General features: G+C 44.5%; 1 protein-coding gene across 1 annotated transcript; it reads right to left on the minus strand.

Annotated features, from left to right (window-relative positions):
- Positions 1-405: 405 nt before the first annotated feature.
- On the minus strand, positions 406-13,579 carry LOC309384155 (uncharacterized protein; the record flags this gene model as incomplete). Its single annotated transcript, XM_081937359.1, has 3 exons — positions 406-1,353; positions 7,724-7,975; positions 12,923-13,579. 3 exons carry the CDS (start codon positions 13,577-13,579, stop codon positions 406-408), a joined length of 1,857 nt encoding a protein of 618 aa, XP_081793485.1.
- Between the last annotated feature and the right edge of the window lie 6,424 nt (positions 13,580-20,003).

The following is a 20,003-nucleotide window of genomic DNA, read 5'->3' on the forward strand; positions in this document are numbered from 1 at the left end:
GTTTAAACAACTTCAGAAAGAAAGTCCTGATGCATCTGTTTCGGAGTTTATATGCTCTTTAATGTACGGTCTTGTGCACTGCTAGGGCATCTAAACATGTTTCTGTTTTGTTTCTGTTTATTTGGATTTATGTTATAATTTTATTATGAAAAGAGAGAGAGAAAGGAAGGTACGATCAAAACTATTGCAAGCAGTGGCAAGTTGCTAACCGGTTTATACTGGTTTGCTTGCATGCATGCGCAGAATCGTCCAAGTGGGTGGGCGGAGCCTCCCACCGCCACCACGAATGGTTCAGCCGAACCGGGAGCAACCAGGCTGAACTGGGAGCCACCCACCTCTGATTGCAAGACTAACAAAAATTATTCCTGTTGAACCTTCAAATGCAGTTTCCAGTCATGTGTTTGTTTATTTCTTCATCACTAGTCTTTGGAAAGCCTTATGCACTTCTTTGTTCCTCAAAGTATAGATCAGTGGATTAAATGTGGTGGTGACAAAGATATAGAAAAGGGAAAAGATCTTGCCTTGATCATCAGGGGTGTTGGAATGAGGCAGCAGATAACTGAAGATGGCCGTGCCGAACAAGAGCCAGACCACTATCAAGTGGGAGGAACAAGTGTTGAAGGCCTTCTTCCTGCCCTCAGCGGAGCGGATTCTCATCACCGCAGTTGCTATATAGCCATAAGAGATTGTGATGAGACAAACTGGTACTAGGAGGAACATCACACTACCCGCAAGTAACAAAGCCTCATTGAGGGAAGTGTCAACACAAGGCAATTTAATAAAGGAAGGAAGCTCACAAAAGAAATGATCTAACTGATTTCGCCCACACAGTGGAAGTCTAAGAGTCATCACTGTTTGAATTAGTGAATGGCTGAAGCCACTTATCCAGGAGACAGAAGCCAATGTGATACACACAGAGCGGCTCATAATGGTAGTGTACTGCAGTGGATGACTGATAGCGGCATAGCGATCATAGGCCATGACGGACAACAAAATGCACTCCACAGAGCCCAGAGCAAGGGAGATGCAGAGCTCAGCTACACAGGCTCCGTAAGAGATGGTCTTGCTTTTTCTCCAGAAAGTCACCAGCATGCGGGGCCCAATGCTAGTGGTGAAGCAGAGGTCAAGGAAGGAAAGGTTGTTGACGAAGAAATACATGGGAGTGTGGAGCAGTGGATCTAGTCTCGACACCACAATGATGGTTGTGTTGCCTAGGAGGTTCATCAAGTAGCAGACAAGAATAAGGGCAAAGAGCAACATCTCCAAGCGTGGCCGGTCAGCCACTCCCAGCAAGATGAATTCTCCCTGGAAGCTTTGGTTGCTGTTTCCCCACATGGTTTCCATGTTCATTGTCTATATAATTAGAACAAGTAATGTCATAAAAAAGGAATCCAGTACAAAACAGATAGGAAGCCAGCATGGTCCAATGGTTCCCATTTTTGGAGTGAGGCTTGAATGTGGTCTCCAGTAACCTAGATTGATGCTTAATTAATAGACTCTATGGAAATGATTGGAAGACCAGATCCATTGCAGGGGTGGGTTGCTGGTGACATTACTGCCGGTTTGGTGCATGTGCATTTTTGCTCTGTGCTCATGCGCATTTGCCCATAAACACAATTAAAATTGTTCTGCGCATGTGCAGAACTGAAAAACAAGATGGCAGTGTCACCCCCGCCGCCCGGGGAACCAGTTTGGGGGGCATGGCAAGCCTGAGTCGCTGTCGGTTCCAGTGACTCAGGCCGCCAAACCATTACCAGTTCGGCTGAATCAGTAGGAACCCACCACTGATCCATTGGGATCCCTGCATCGGCGGTGGCTGGTGGGGGGCCCCACGCTTCGCTCCAGGCACCTGGGAGCAGTATCGGAGGGCGCGTAAAGCGTCTTCGCAACAGGCTGATCGGAGAATGAAAAAGCAGAAGGAAGCAGCGGCGGTGTGGTCAGGCGCTTACCCCCCTTCACTCCCTTTGTGGATTTGAAAAACTTTTCAGCTTTTTAAAACCTTTACTCTCGGCTAACTTTGGAGGTGCGGCTGGAGGGAGGGGGATTTCCCCCCCCCCCTCGGACAGGCGGCTTGGAACAATTTTGCTCTCAGCCCCAGGGGAAGGAGGAGGGGGGAGAGCCAACCAATGATGCCACACCCTTGCTTAAAGTGACTTTCATTGAACTTAACCCCATAATTTACTGAGGATCTGAGGACTTTGGGAACTTTGAAAACTTTGTTATGCCTCTGAGCCATTAATGGTTTCTCATGCTTAGCGATCAGAGATATTTTCTCCATCACGTGAAACCAAACTCCCTTCTTTAGTTGGCTGAGGGAGACCAGGAGGATGATGTAACACTCAATGCAAAAGAAGCCCTTTCCAGTCAGTTCAATTAGTCTAAGACTAAAACAAACATACAGTATATAAGAGGAAAGAGAGGTAGATTTGATTATTCATAAAATCTCCGCCCTCCATTCAGCAAAGGAAAGAGAGCTGTATGGTCATGACTAGAGGTAGGTTTCACATAATTTTACCACCAGTTTGCCATGCACTGAAACTGTGAGTGTGCATGCATGCGCATGTGCATGGCCTTTTGCACATGCACTTTACTTGCATGCATGGCTTGCACGCATGCACCTGGCTTAGAAAACATGGCTAAATAGGGCCAGCTTAGGGCCAGGGTGAGTGGGCAGCCCACCTGCAGGTTGCCACTACTGGTTTGCCCAAACCAGTCCGAACCGGCTAAATACCACCACTGGTCATGACCTTCAATTCTGGAGGCCGGGGGGGCAGGTCTCAGCAACCCATATGTTTTATTAAGATTTCAGGAATTAAATATACTAAGATTTTGTCAATCAACTTTCATTTCCAACACCATTTCCAAGATATGATCACCTGTCTTATACAAGTAGGTTATCCAGAAGCTTCCTCCAGGTTCTTTATGACAGTGAAAAAAGGGTGTTCCAATTCTGTCCGTTCTGCTGGATCCTCTCCCAACCTGTGAGATATTTATTGATATGTTTATTCACTTATTTGTTGCATTGATGTCCCACAACCTCCCGCAAATTAATAATAAACTACAAATCAAATTAGTTTCTTCAATCTTTCTAGCACGAATATCAGTGCATGCAATGGAAATATATCCATTAAAAAGTGACATTTTACAACAAACAGATACATTCAAAAATAACACTGACAACTTGGAACAGAGACCATCAGACATCAAGACCCAGAAGAACGAAGACATGTATGCTAAGATTGGCGGCTAAGAAGTTTTATTAAAAAATAAAAGCTTGCCTTTGGTGAAGTTGGCTGTAAACAATGAAAAGCCAGATTGTAGCCTATTTCATGAACAATGTTTATTCATTCCAGAAAATATTCAAAACTATTGAAAATATATAAAATATTCAAATGAGTTCTAAAAGCAAAAAATTCTATGCCTTCATAATTTAGAAAAAGTAGTACTCATGATAGGAATATGACAGGTGTGTGTGTGTGTGTGTGTGTGTGTGTGTGTGTGTGTGTAAGAGAGAGAGAGATTGTGCAAGGTCACAAAAAACCCCACATAATATTTTCCACATAGAGAACCCCAGATGGATAAGATATAATTTAGTATGTAATGGACACTGACATCACACAAGGCAGTCAACTTAGCCAGATATAAGCCTTACTGACATTAAGCTTTTTCCTAAAGTCACCCAAATTACATATTAATTCTCCTCACCACCTACAACACCTCAACACTCTTAAATGAAAAGAAGAAGGGATATGAATGTTTATTCATTTCTGAAAAATATTCAAATGAGTTCTAAAATGAAGAGCATCTATGCTTTCATAATTAAGAAAAAAATACTCATTATGGGGTTACATAGAGATACGAAGAAGAGAGATAGAGAGAAACAGACAGTCAGACAGACAGAGACACAGACAGAAAGACAGAGAGAGTCAGAGAGAGAGACAGAAAGAGACAGAAGAGGTAATAGATATATATCCTCTCTCCAACCTCACCTGTGTCTGTGTAAGAGAAATGTTGCTACCTCTTGGCTCATCCAGATATGTTGGCTTGGAGGATCTTGGATGCCTGTATGATCTCAAATAAGAATCTGACTGTGACTCTTTTTCTACTTCTTATAAAGAACCAGCCCCTATTCAAGCAGAAGATGATACATTTTTCAGGTGAAAATAATTATTACTGGAGGATCTCTGAAAAGACTTTCCTATTCCACAGATTAGAGGCTGAAACACTTAGGAAACTAGACAGGAAAGGAACACAGAGTCCAGGGAAGGGAAGAAGACATGAAGTGGGCTAACAGGTATTAAGATTGAGGCAGTGACCAGCATGAAAATTGTAAGACTGAATGGCTTTCTCCTAAGCAAACGGATACAGCATTGCAGTAACATTTCAAGACTATTTTTCACTTGATCCTCTAGGGAAATAAAGATAAAATCAAAGATTAATGCAGCTTTCTGTTTAAAAAATGGAGAGAAATTATAACGGAGAGAAAGAAATAAGAAAGAAAAGGAAACCTTGCAGGTTGAGCATTTGGAGGGCTGAACAGGCAACATCAAAGCAGATGGGCAAAAGAGAAACTAAGGTCTCCTTCCACCCAACTTCAGCCTCAACTCCATCTCTGATCAGCCCACCTTCTTCAGCCCAGCATCTTAGCTCTTCCAAGTCAGCAGCGCTCCAGAAGATTTAAGGATATCCTACAGGCACACAAGCAATAGGCAACCCGAGAAGGCAAAAATGGATCAGGACAGTAGATTTTATAAGCATTTTCAGTAAGGAGAAAGTGGAGAAATGAAGGCATATTCCTGCCTATTTGTCCCCCTGTGGTGAAAGTTGCTATAGAACAAAGTTGTCATAGATTCCCAGGACACCAGGACTCAATATGAACAATTAGCACCAAACTAATCATTCCCCTCATGAGTTCAGTAGAGTCCTTGAAACAGTTTGCAAAGGTTCACCCAGGAAGGCTGGAGAGGGGGAGGAGAGGGGTCAGAAAAATGACAGGAGCAATGATTAAGCAGTGGGAGGAAAAGATCTGCAAAAGTTTGGATCAGCAAACAAAGGAGTAAATATTAAATAGTGCCAGAAAATAGTATTTGCTATTGCAACTGTATGATGAATCAAATTTCTGCACAGCCTTTTGCAGCACAAGACGCTAGATTAAGGATCGTGGGCAACCCACACACACACACACACACACACACACACTAACCCTTCAATTGTTTGCTTCTCTTTTTATTAAAGCTGTACACACACATCTACACTCAATTCTGGATAAAACATTTTAAATGTTTTTGGCCACCACACCCAACCTAGACCAAACCTGATGGGATTGGGGCATTTTTTGTCCCCTTATGGACTTTCCATCCAGTCTACATTCCATTACCACAAATTGTATTCCAAATATTGGCACTGTCATGTTCTGGCAACACAAATGTCAGCCCTGGGCCATCTGGTGGTCCCCACCCACAAGTCCCCACCCACCGGGATGGGAAGGGGCTCCTGCTTTGGACCCCCTGTGTGGTTGCTGTTCTCACCGGACATAAAAGGCTACTGTGGCACACTGGGTGGCTCTTACCAAGAAGTGGGGGCACTTTGAGCTCCACTGTAACAGGATTGATAACTCGTACAATTGGGGAGGGGCCTAGAAACTTCCTATTGGGTACTTTGAGCCTAAGCTATTTTGTGGATAGGTACGCTTGCTCCCCTACTTTAAATGGGACCTGGCCCTACATTTCTTATCAGCTTGAACTTTATAGGCTTCTGCCGAGTTTTACAAGGCCTCCTTGGTATTCTTCCACACCAGCCACATGCTTTCCATCCAGTCGCTCAGGCCGTTGTCTGCAGGGACTTCTCGAGGACACTCAGGTATCAGGACAAATTCAGTTCCAGTCATGATTTGGAAGGGTGTAAACCCAGTACTGCTATGCATTGTGTTGTATTCCATCTCAATGAATTGCCCCAGCTAGTCTGCTGGTAAACATAGCAGCTGTCAGGCCTGCAACCAGGTTCCTTTTGGATCTTTGGCCTGTCACACCTCTATCTACTATGCTGTTTTTGTAGTGGGATAATGGGAGGGGGATAGTAAGGAGTAGGATGTGATGTAACCAAAATAAAATTCCTTTCTAGATTGCCAAGGTCATCCTTTGTCTCAGCACCTCTGCACCTGACCGGAACTGGATGGGTGGAACTGCCAGCGTGGCAGTGGAAGATTGGACCATGTGGTGGACTTGAGGGTGTGAGGGCAAGATCTTGAACTTTCAACAGGGTGTTGAAAACCAAGAAGCTTTCAGATTCAGGTTTTCCCAGATGTGCCAACACGACTCTCTTAATAAATTGGAACTTTAAGCAATACTTTGCCTTGGAATCTGATTTAATTGTGGATGTTATTTGGAACCCTGACTCACCTGTTCCAATTAGCTGGCTTAACTGATTTATAGTCCCATTTTAACCTCCTGGCAAACATCTTATTGGGTAGTTTTTAAGGGTAATTTTAATGTTTATTTGTATTTTAATTTAAATATTGTACAGTCCATATCCTACCTCCTCCGTTTACCAATTTGTATATTTAAGTATTTCTATATTTTGTATTCATACTGTTTTAATATGACTGTACATATAAACTTATAAATTAAAGATTATTATTATTATTATTATTATTATTATTATTATTATTATTATTATTATTATTATTATTATTATTATTATTATTATTATTATACTGTTCCACCATTGAGGTGGTTGTTTTGGCTGCCCCATTAGTAGCAGGGTGGAACTCATTTCCATAGCAGTATCTACAAACAGGTCTTCTCATCAGTAACCCTATAAATTTGGGGTGCTGCCTCCAGTGAACTATAATTAGTGCTCTCGTATACAATAACAGAGTTGGAAGGGACCTTGGAGGTCTTCTAGTCCAACCCCCTGCCTAGGTAGGAAACCCTATACCGTTTCAGACAAATGGCTAGCCAACATCTTTTTAAAGACTTCCAGTGTTGGGGCATTCACAACTTCTGGAGGCAAGCTGTTCCACTGATTAATTGTTCTAACTGTCAGGAAATTCCTCCTCAGTTCTAAGTTGCTTCTCTCCTTGATTAGTTTCACCCATTGCTTCTTGTTCTACCCTCGGGTGCCCTGGAGAATAGTTTGACTCCCTCTTCTTTGTGGCAACCCCTGAGATATTGGAACACTGCTTGTAATACCAGACAAAGATATATTATTCTCCTGAGCATTTTAATAATATATATAGTACATATGTTTATGTAGTTTTTTTTATATTTTATTGCTACTTTTACTTTTTTCATTATTTGCTTACACTGGGCAACAAAGATTGAATGCTGTTGGGAGTATCTCATAGATTTTTTGTGACTAAGCACAAAAATATGCATCCTATCATGGATCATTTTATAAAAATCTAAAAATCACATGGGATCCAAATGTCTGAGATATCAAGAGACATAGTTGATAAAAGATGGAAGTGTGTTGTCCACAATAAGCTAAGTAGATTTCAGAAAGTAAATTCTTACTGTCAGTTTGGGGACTTATATACCCTTTAATTTACAGTCTGGTGTACTGCTATGGTATCTAGATATGATACAATTTTATTATGAATAAAGAGAAAGAGAGGTGCACTCAAAACTGCTGGAAGAATAACAGGCAAAGAGCATTTCTGTTGAATGTTCAAATCCACCTTTGAATTGTGTGCTTATTTCTTCTTTATTAGTTTTTGGAGAGCTTTATGTACCTCTTTGTTTCTTAGACTGTAGATCAATGGGTTAAGCATGGTGGTGACAAACACATAGAAAAAGGAAATCAGCTTGACTTCAACACTGGAGGAAGTAGCGCGAGGCTTCATTAAACTGAAGATGGCTGTGCCGAAGAAGAACCAGACCACCATCAAATGGGAGGAACAGGTGTTGAAGGCCCTCTTCCTGCCCTCAGCTGAGCGGATTCTCATCACTGCAGTTGCTATATAGCCATAAGAGACCTGTTAGATATTAACATATATCGAGATAAGTCTTCCCTCTGGTCCGCTCCTACAGCGGGAAACAGGTATTCCTCTGATTGGTCAATGGGCGTGCCTCATCCCTATAAAAGGGGAACCCTCCGACCACAGAGCAAGCTGGATCACTACTACTACTAATAAAATGAGCTGTTGAGTTACTTCGTGTCCGCAGTCTGTCTCTCGTTGCCCAGATCTAACATTGGCGACGAGGGTGGGATTGAGAGACAGATAGGACGAAGAACGCTACTTCAAGAATCTCCGGATTTGATCCAGCCCAGGAATTCGGCGGAAATTCCGGCAGCCATCTCAGATCACCGCAGCGCGGCAAATTCAAACTGAGAAAATGGCGATGCATGCTCCCCCCGCTCCTTTCGACCCAGCAACCGACGAATGGGAAGCCTTCATGATTCGTTTCGAGTGTTTCCTCGAAGCAAATGAGTACACGGGGATCACCGATGCAAGAAAGAAAAATATCTTCCTCGGCTACTGCGGAAAGGAAGTCTTCAATACGGCCAGAGACCTCACCGCGCCTACTCCAATACAAGCAGTACCATGGGCGACGCTGAAACAAGCCTTGGAAACACATTACGCGCCAAAACCGTCCCGCCATGTCAGCCGCAAAGAATTCAACATGAGGACTCAAAAGGCGGGAGAATCCATTAACCAATTTGTTGCAGCTCTACGAAGAATAGCAGCCCACTGTGAATACAGGGATTTGGAAGAGCATATCTTAGAGCAATTCATCTGTGGGGTAAGAGACATTTCGTTGCAAAAGAAACTGTTAGCCAACCCGAATCTAACCCTACAGTCAGCATTGAACAAAGCAAGAGCGTCGGAATCAGCGGAGAAATCAGCAGTGACCATACAAAGAAGGGTCAACGAAACCCAGCCAGCACCGAGACAAACCAGAGTCCACTACGAAGACGCAAGCCCCGACTACGTGGATCCCGAGTTCGAGGACAGTCACCTAATGCAGAGCAGTCACTGGAGGCCTGGGGGGAAACCCGGATCCCGTTTGCCGCCCTGCGCAAGCTGCGGAGGGAATCACCCCAGGTCTACTTGCAGGTTCAGGAACGTTGTTTGTTCGCACTGCAACAAACTTGGGCACATCGCACGAGTGTGCCGGAGCGGAGTCCCTGCCTCACGGCAGCCACCCATGTACCGCCAACAGAAGCCCAACCCAGGGGCTTGGCGAAATCAAAAAGGGCGCCCAGAGAGAAATCCACAAGTGTTTACCCAGAGAGAAACTCCCCAAAGAGCTGAACGAGCGTATTCCCAGAGAGATTACTCACAAGAAAGTGAGCGAGCGTATCCCCAGAGAGAATTCACACAGAGAGCCGAAAGAGCGTTCTACCAAGACGCTCAACGAGAGTATTTTCAGGATATAGACGATGAGATAGAGTTGACCCAGAGAGAGGAGTTGCGAACGTATCTCACCACGATACATCAGGTCCGCCCTAAGCGGCCCAAAAGGCTGAAAGTCACAGTCCTCTTGGAGGGCTCACCCTGCGAGCTGGAGGTGGACACAGGATCAACCCTGACGATCATTTCATGGGCATCCATGAAACAGGCCATTCCCAGCCTCAGAAAGAGCCAACTGCGCGCTCCTGACGTCCTGCTACGAGACTACCAGGGGAACCAAGTCCCCATCGTGGGCCAAGGCACATTCCACATCCAGTTTAAGGACATCGAAGCCCAGCTGCCCGTGACCATCTCCAGCGCGCCATTGCAGAACCTCCTGGGGCTTGATTGGTTTGAAGCCCTGGGATTAGAAGTCACCGGAATCAACGCCGTGAGAAACAGCAGCGCTGAAAAGATCTTTAAGGAGTTCGAGGATGTGTTCAGCTCCGGTCTTGGTAAGTATGTGGGCAAACCAATATCGTTCAATTTAGATCCAAATGTGGCGCCAATCCGACTTAAACCGAGACGAGTGCCTTTTGCACTCCGCCCAAAAATAGATAAAGAGATAGATAAGTTAGTGGAACAAGGAATCCTTGAGCCGGTAGATCACGCGCGTTGGGAGACACCTATCGTGACCCCAGTTAAGTCAGACGGATCAGTCCGCTTATGCGCAGACTATAAATGCACAATTAATGTCGCGCTACAACAGAGCGCATATCCGGTGCCCGTAGTACAGCACCTATTGCACTCATTGGGGCCAGGAAAGGTTTTCGCTAAGTTAGATATGGCACAAGCTTACCAGCAACTGCCAGTAGATAGCGCCACAGCGGAGGCCCAGACTATAGTGACGCACAGAGGAGCGTTTAAATGCAACCGGCTACAATTCGGCGTAAGTATTGCTCCAGGATTGTTCCAGAGCGTCATGGAACGGCTGTTGCAAGGGATACCGGGAGTCGTCCCATATTTTGACGATATCTTGGTGTCCGCTGCAAACGAGGAGCAACTAAACAAAAGAGTCAGATCTGTTTTGGCCAGAATCAGAGAGAAGGGCCTCCGCCTTAAAAAAGAAAAATGCCAAATTAACGTGCCTAGCGTAGAATTCCTGGGTTATAGAATTGATGGTCAGGGAATTCACCCCACTGAAAAGAAAATTAAGGCAATCCAGGACGCCCCCACACCACGAAATCAAACCGAGTTGCAGGCCTTCCTCGGACTACTTAATTTCTACAGCGTTTTTCTGAGACAGAAGGCGACCGTTGCTGAGCCACTACACCGTCTACTCCAGAGGAACGCACCATGGAGATGGGGACGAGCCGAAGCTGCAGCATTCGCCGGGGTAAAGCGCCTGCTCACCACTGACTCACTACTTGTGCAATACAGTCAAACCCTCCCGCTGGTATTGACCTGCGACGCATCGCCTTTCGGGGTTGGAGCAGTCCTCAGCCACAGGATGCCCGATGGGAAAGAAGCACCCATTGCTTTCTACTCCAGAACTCTTTCATCGGCCGAAAGGAACTACAGCCAAATGGACAGAGAAGCATTGGCTGCCGTTGCAGGTGTGAAACGTTTCCATGAATACCTCTACGGCCGCGATTTTGAACTCATTACTGATCACAAACCGCTGTTAGGACTTTTGGCGGGAAATCGCCCCACTCCGGTCTCCCTTTCTCCACGTATGACCAGGTGGACTGTTTTCCTGGCTGCGTACTCTTACAAGTTAATTCATCGACCGGGCTCCACTCTAGGGCACGCAGATGCGCTCAGCCGTTGCCCATTACCAGACATTTTGCCAGACCCCACTCCAGAAGTACCGGTATTGCTCATTGACTGTTTGGATTCGGGACCGGTTTCTTCTTACGATGTTGCAAGGTTCTCCTCGAAGGACAATTTAATAAAACAAGTGCAAACTTGGGTATGGAGGGGGTGGCCAAAGGGAAATGTGGGCCCGGAATTCAAAATGTTTTGGTCTAAACGGGACGAACTCTCCGTGTTACAGGGATGTTTGTTGTGGGGGGATCGAGTTGTTATTCCTTGTGCTCTACGAAAAAAGGTATTGAATGCTTTACATATGGGTCATCCGGGGATCGTGAGAATGAAAGCGTTAGCGAGAAGTTATGTGTGGTGGCCCAATATGGACAAAGAAATAGAGGAGTGGGTGGCCACTTGCGACCCATGCCAGGAGTCGAGACCAGCACCCCCGGAAGCGCCCGCCACAGAATGGGAGAAACCCAAGGCACCCTGGTCACGCATTCATATTGATTTTGCAGGGCCATTCCAGGGTCAAACCTTCCTCATAGTTGTAGATGCTTATTCTAAATGGTTAGATGTAGTCCTAATGACATCAACCACGGCAGAGGCAGTTATAAAGGTACTTAGGCGGCTTTTCGCCACCCATGGTCTACCAGATCTGTTAGTATCGGACAACGGGCCCCAATTCACGGCCATGCAGTTTGAAACATTTTTAGCAGGGTTGGGAATCAGACACGCCCTCATCGCGCCATTCCATCCAGCGTCCAATGGTCAGGCAGAAAGAATGGTGCGGTTCGCGAAAGAGGCCCTCGCCAGGATGGGCCCGGGGGATTGGCAAACACGCATTGACCATTACCTCCTCATTCAACACATTACCCCGAGCGCAACGACCGGTAGAAGCCCCGCTGAACTACTAATGGGTCGCCGCCTACGGTCTCACCTGGACAGGCTCCACCCGAATTATTCTACCTCGGCTCCCCCAGACTCTACAAGTAAGGTCAGATCTTTTAGAGAAGGAGACACTGTTTATGCTCAAAATTACACAGGGGGGACATTGTGGATACCGGCGAGGGTCATTGGCATCATGGGCCCTCGATCGTATTTGTTAGAGCTTGAAGATGGGCGGAATTGGAGAAGGCACATCGATCAGCTTCGAGGTCGCCTAGCACACTCCAACTTAAGGGATGAGGGCGAAAGTTTCCTGTCCACAGAAAGACAACCGCAGGGAAACTTCATCCCAGGAAACGACGACACCGGCGAGCTAAGCGGGGGACAGGACATCACGCACGCAGCTGAGCAACCCCCCGTCATCACAGCCGCTGAGCAACCCCCCGTCATCGCAGCCGAACAAGATACCAGGGAAAAGAGCATCGAAAACGCAAGACCTCCAGAAACAGAAAAAGCACCCGATCCTGCAACTACTTCAAACCAACAGGAAACCAGTCCTGCAAGTACTTCAACACAACCTGAACTCCGACGTTCCTCCCGAGCAAGACAAACACCCACCTACCTAAAGGACTATGTCACCTACCGCAACGTCCCATCTAGGAGGGGAGGGGTGTTAGATATTAACATATATCGAGATAAGTCTTCCCTCTGGTCCGCTCCTACAGCGGGAAACAGGTATTCCTCTGATTGGTCAATGGGCGTGCCTCATCCCTATAAAAGGGGAACCCTCCGACCACAGAGCAAGCTGGATCACTACTACTACTAATAAAATGAGCTGTTGAGTTACTTCGTGTCCGCAGTCTGTCTCTCGTTGCCCAGATCTAACAAGACCGTGATGAGACTAACTGGTACTATAAGCAAAACCACACTGCCAGAAAGCACCAAAGCCTCATTAAGCAAAGTGTCAACACAAGCCAATTTAAGAAAGGCAGGAAGCTCACAATAAAAATGATCCACTCGATTTTGCCCACACAGTGGAAGCCTAAGACTCATCACTGTATGAATTAGTGAATGACTGAAGCCACTGATCCAGGAGACAGCAGCCATGGTGATACACCGAGAGTGGCTCATAGTGGTAGTGTAGTGCAGTGGATGACAGATGGCGACATAGCGATCATAGGCCATGACAGACAACAAAACACATTCTACGGAGCCCAGAGCAACACCGATGTACAACTCAGCCACACAGGCACCATAAGGGATGGTCTTTCTTGCTCTCCAGAAATTGACCAGCATCTGTGGCCCAATGCTGGTGGTGAAGCAGATGTCAAGGAAGGAAAGGTTGCTGAGGAAGAAATACATGGGGGTATGGAGCCCTGGATCTAGTCTCGACACCACAATGATGGTTGTGTTGCCGAAGAGGGCCATCAAGTAGAATGCCAGGATTAAGGCGAACAGCAACATCTCCAAGCGTGGCTTGTCTCCCACTCCCAGCAAGATGAATTCTCCTTCATAGCTTTGGTTACTATTTTCCCATGAGGTTTCCATGTTCACTGTCTCTACACACTAGAACAAGTAATGACACACAGAAGGAATTCGGTTCAAACAACTGACTGAATCCATCATGATCAACTGATTCACATACTTGAAGTGCTGTTTGAGTACAAGTGACAGTTAGGTAGCCACTGTCAAAGACCCTTAGCCACACTTATACCTCCATTAACCCCCAAAAGGATATTATAATCAGTAATGGTTTTTTCTTACTTTTGCTGCCAGTTCGGAACTGGGAGCACACATGTGCGCACTTGCTTTGCTCGTGCACAGCACTTCTGTGCATGTGCAGAACCTTCTGTGCGTGCACAGAATGTCCATGGTGACATCTGGGTGGGTGGGCGGAGCCTCCCTTGGCTGCCGCTACCAGTGTGCCTGAATCGGGGCGAACCGGCAGAATACCAGCTCTGCACAGAATGCTGTCACCCTCCCACCGAAGTGGAACCTGCTCATCTATTTGCATTTGCATTCTTTTGAACTGCTTGGTGGGCAGGAGCTGGGACAAGGATGGGAGTTCAACCCATCACACAGTGCTTGGTCTCAGACCTCGTCCGTCAGCTTTCCAGCTGACAATCTCAGTGTCTTTAACCACAGAGCCATCATGCCCACCAAAGGATGTAGTTAGGAAGGTGCTAATATTTCCCTTTTCATATCATGAATTTTCTGTATGTATATTTCCTTTCTTTTCTAATGATACAAAACCTGCTCCCCTAATCCTCGTCCAGTTAGGTAGCCACTGTCAAAGACCCTCAGCAACACTTATACCTCCAATAATCCCCAAAAGGATACAATGTAGAACAAAGTGAAACTAGAGTCTTGGACTTTAAGAGAGCTAATTTCAACAAACTTAGAGAGAGCTTGGGAAAAATTCCATGTATGAGAATCTTCAAGTGGAAAACAACTCAAGAAGCTTGGGAAATTTTGAAAAATGAGATTACAAAAGCCCAGTCTAGCACAATACCAATGAAGAAGAAAAATAACAGCTCCCAAAAGAAACCAGCATGGCTGTATAAAGAACTCTCTGACAAATTGAAAGACAAAAAAGATAAGTATAAAAAGTGGAAAGGGGGGGGGGGAACATAACTAAGGCAGAATATCATCAAATAGCCCGAGCATGTAAAGATGAAGTGAGGAAAGCTAAGATTCACAATGAAGAAAGGCTTGCCACAAAAGTAAAAAAATAACAAAAATGCTTCTTCCAACATGTTAAAAACAAGAAAAAAGTTAGGGAAACAATTGGTCCATTTCTGGGAGAAAGTGGCAAGAAGGTGACAAGCAAGAGGGAGAAAGCAGAACTATTTAACTCATTTTTTGCACCTGTCTTTACACAAAGGGATAAAACAGTCCAACCTATCAAAAACAGCATCACAAAAATCAGATTAGGAACACAAGTTGAAATAGGGAAGAAAATGGTAAGTGAGCACCTGTCTACCCTAGACGAGTTTAAATCACCAGGACCGGATGGATTACACCCCAGGGTTCTTGAAGGAACTGGCAGATGAGATCTCAGAACCACTGAACTATATCTTTCAGAGATCCTGGAGCACTGGGGAACTACCAGAGGACTGGAAAAGAGCTGACGTGGTTCCCATCTTCAAAAAAGGGAAAAAAAACAGATCCAGGAAACTACAGGCCTATCAGCCTGACCTCAGTACCAGGAAAGATTCAGGAAAAGACAATCAAGCAACAAATTAGCAAACACCTAGAAATAAACAAAGTAATAGCCAAAAGCCAACATGGGTTTGTCAAAAACAGATCATGCCAGACTAATCTTATTGCATTCTTTGATAATGTGACAAAATTGGTGGACCAGAGGAATGCCATCGATATAGTTTACTTCTAAGCCATTTGTCTTAAACGGTATAAAGTTTCCTGCCTAGGCAGGGGCTTGGACTAGAAGACCTCCAAGGTCCCTTCCAACTCTGCTATTGTATTGTATATCTGTGAATGTAAAACAGAATCCTACTCTGGGCAAACTGAATATTATAGGCAGAAAACCTTAATCTGGCTACAGAAAATTGGGTGGCATGACACAATGAAAAGTCAATGAACATCAAACAGTGCCAGCAGCCTGCCAGAATCCTTTTTCCTGTCCCAGAATGGGTAGGGTCCAATGTTTTGGCTAGGGAAAGACAGAAAACTGCAGCAAAATTTAGTATGTAAGAAAGGAGAAATGCAACAACACTCCAGTCTCCCTGCCCTTTTCTCTTGACTATTCAAAGTCCTTGCCTGTCCAATGTCTAACAAACCTCTCTTTACACTCTTTATGCATTTACATTCATATCTCACCTTCGGTTCAGGAGCTCAAACCCCTTGTACATAGTATCCATTTCTCCAATTAAGTAAATTGACCTGGAAGAGAGGGGGGGCGGAGAGGGAGAGATTTGACAACAAGCACATGGACACAGCTAATAAAATCTTATTTTTCCACATAAGAGAAACCCCACATAATTAAGATAGAGTTGTATCTGTTTGGAGATGGCATTGCACATGGCTCCGTTACTTGTCCCAGCTTCTGCCAACCTAGCACTTCTAAAGCACGTAAAGATGCAAGTAGAAAAATAGGAACCACCTTTGGTGGGAAGGTAACAGCATTCCTTGCGCCTTCAGTGTTTAGTCATGCCGGCCACATGACCACAGCGACATCTTTGGACAGCGCGGGCTCTTTGGCTTTGAAACGGAGATGAGCACCCTAGAGTCAGGAATGACTAGCACATATGTACGAGGGGAATGATTACCTTTTAAAAATCTTACTGACTTCATGCTTATTTAGTGTTGTTGTTGTTGTTAGCTGCGAAGTCTTGTCTGACCCATTGCGACCCCCTGGGTACAGTCTATAGGATTTTCATGGCAAAGATACTGGAGTGGGTTGCCATTTCCTTCTCCAGTGGATCATGTTTTGTCAGAGCTCTCTGCTGTGTCCATTCGTCTTGGGTGGCCCTGGACAGCATAGCTCATACCTTCACTGAGCTATGTAAGCCCTTTCGCCATGAAAAAGCAGTAATCCATGAAGGGGAATTATTTAGTACTTACATATACATTCCCTCACCAACCCTGTACACTTAAACAAAATAAGAGAAGCCAGGTAGATGATTTTAGGCAATTTGTTTACATGTTGGGAAACACTGGAAATATATTAATTAGGAAGGAATTATATGTATCATAAGAATGATTTGATTGTGATTAAATTCTAATTAACTTTTGGGAGTGTCCTTTTCTCTTTTGACATGAATGTATAATTTTTGAAATAAAAAATGGACCCATTTTAATATGAATATTTCTTAGCATATATATTTTGGAGAACATTTCCTATGTACAAGGTTTTACACAATATAATAATTTTCCCTATGCAGATTTTTGAAATATAAATTTTGATACACAAATCCCTTAAAAATGATATCTGTGTATTGTTCTCTCTCTCTCTCTCTCTGTGTGTATGTATGTATGTATACATACATACATACATACATACATACATACATACATACATGGGAAAAGACCGAAATACAACAAAACCAGCATATATATATATATATATATATATATATATATATATATATATATATATATATATATATATATATATATATATATATATACCGTATTTATCGGCGTATAACACGCACAGGCGTATAACACGCACTTTCATTTTAAGAGGGAAATTTCAGGAAAAAAATTTAAATTTCAAATAAAGAACTTTGAAGCAAAATAAGGGTAGCTCAGAACTTTTTTTTATTAATATTATTACCACTTATAAGGTAAATAATGTAAAAGGACAGTAAAAGCAACTATGAACACTGCTGCTTTCACTGCTACTATCTTCCACCCTCCCTTCCTCCTTCCCTTCCTTCCTGCCTCCCTTCCAGTTCCCTCCTTCCTCTTTCCTCCTGCCTGCCTGCCTTCTTTCCCTCCTGCTTATCTATGCTTCCTTCCTTCCTTGCACCTCCCTCCCTTCTGCCTGCCTGCCTTCTTTCCTCTTTCCCTATCCTCCTATCCTTCCTTTCTCCCTCCCTCCTTCCCTGCCTCCCTTCCAGTTCCATCCTTCCCTCCTTCCTTTTTTTATTAACTTTTAGTCGGGAGTCCGGGGAGAGGAGAGACGGCTCATCCATTCTCTCCTCCTCTCACCCACACCCCGCTGTCTAAAGCGCTTCCTTTCGCCCGCCCAAACTCTTCCGCGGGCGAAAGAAAGTGTTTTAGTCGGGTGTCTGGGAGAGGAGAGACGGCTCATCCATTCTCTCCTCCTCTCGCCCACACCCCACTGAGTAGCGCTCCGTGATCCTTTTCTGTGCGCCTGGTGTTTAGATAGATAGCCGGATGTTTAAAACGCCAGGCGCACAGAAAAGCAGCTGCTTTTGGGGCGAAGCGCTCCACGATCCTTTTCTGTGCGCCTGGCGTTTAAAACATCCGGCTATCTATCTAAACGCCAGGCGCACAGAAAAGGATCGCGGAGCGCTTCGCCCCAACAGCAGCTGCTTTTCTGTGCGCCTGGCGTTTAAAACATCCGGCTATCTATCTAAACGGCTGCTTTTGGGGCGAAGCGCTCCGCGATCCTTTTCTCTGCGCCTGGCGTTTAGATAGATAGCCGGATGTTTTAAACGCCAGGCGCACAGAAAAGCAGCTGCTTTTGGGGCGAAGCGCTCCGTGATCCTTTTCTGTGCACCTGGCATATATCGTCTGGCGTATATCGGCGTATAACACGCATACATCATTTGCCCCCTATTTTTCGGGGGGAAAAGTGCGTGTTATATGCCGATAAATACGGTATATATATATATATATATATATATATATATATATATATATATATATGCATGAATCAAATTAACACCTTCCTTATTACTAGCACAAATGTTACTGTTTCTAAAGAAATACGCCCACAAAAATAATATTGTACAATGAACAAATTCAGAAATCATGTTGACAATTTGGATCAGCAGCTAGTAGACAATGATCCACATTTACAACTATTTAGATTTACTGTAGCTTAGGCTCACCTTTGCTGAAGTCAGCTCTAATCAATGAAAACCTAGGTTACAATATATTTCCTGACCAACTTTCACTTACGTCATATATAAATGTGTAACAGGGAAGCAAATGGAGATAACATTGCAACAATAATTTCAGAACAATTTTACCCTTGAGCCTGTAGGGAAAGAAAGCTAAATGCAAAGATGAATGCATTTTTCTGTTTAAAGGAAAAGAGAGATAAATTACAGTGGAGAGACAGCAGCTGGTTGGTTGGTTGGTGTGTGTGTGTGTGTGTGTGTGTGTGTGTGTGTGTGTGTGTTAGGAATCCAAAGAGCTGGAAAAGAGAGAAGTCCAAGTCTCCCTCCACCCAACTCTTCTCAGCTCACCTTCTTCAGACAGGCATTTTGGCTTATCCAGGTCTTCCAAAATATTTAGATTTCATGCAGACACACAATAATCAACCTGAGAAGGCAAGAAATGGAGCAGAATGATTTTCTGGGAGGGAGAGAAGAAAGGGAGGACTATTCCTGGACTGTTTCTCCCCATTTAGTGAAAATTGCTATAAAGTTGTCATTGAATCCCAGTGCACCAGGACTCAAGATGAACAATTAGCGGCAAGCAAGACAATTCTCTCCAGGGTCCAGCAAAAGCCTTTGAAACCATTTGCAAAGGCTCACCCAGGAAGGATAGAGGGAGGGAGGGTGTGTCAGAAAAGTGACAGTAGCAAAGATGCAGGAGTGAGAGGAAGTGATGGCAAAAGTTTGGATTAGCAAAGAAAGTAGTACATTTCAAATAGTGTAATAATAATTTCAAATAGTGCAAGAAATATATGATGCGACAAATTTATGTTCAGCCTTTACAACACAATGCCAGGCAAGGGTGATGGGCTAAAAATACACACAGACAGAAAGACAGAAACACACACACACACAAACAATTAAATTGTTTGCTTCTGTTTTTATTAATGTTATAGCCCACCCTTTTCAGCAGTTAAGAGGTCTATGGCACACCGATTTTGTAAAACCACTGCTGCCTAGGAATCTATTTGGTCTTGGACCTCAACCAGGGTGCCAGCAATTTGGTTTAGGCTTTCTGTAAATTCTTCCGACAGTTGCCTAAACTGAGTGATGGAGTGGGTCATTCCACCCACACCTGTTCCAACTGCTGTCCCTATTCCCAGAATCACTAATAGCGGGATTACGAGCGGCACTTTTTTCTGGACATGTCCCATGAGGGGTACAGAGAGAGCCTGTTCCCCACTTACCACCCCCATTTTGGGGAGTAGGTGTATTAGAGTGCATGTACCAGTCCAATTGGTGGGTAAACATAGATAGGCATTTCTCCCACATAGAAAGAAAACTTCATTTTCTCTTACACATACCCCGATGTTCATGGAGAAGGCATGGGCTCGGAGGTTCCTTTCATTAGTCCAGACCTGTAAGGTTCCTGCAAG

This window comes from Natrix helvetica (assembly GCF_964273705.1).
Source record: "Natrix helvetica genome assembly, chromosome: 1".
In the NCBI taxonomy this organism is placed as follows: domain Eukaryota; kingdom Metazoa; phylum Chordata; class Lepidosauria; order Squamata; family Natricidae; genus Natrix; species Natrix helvetica.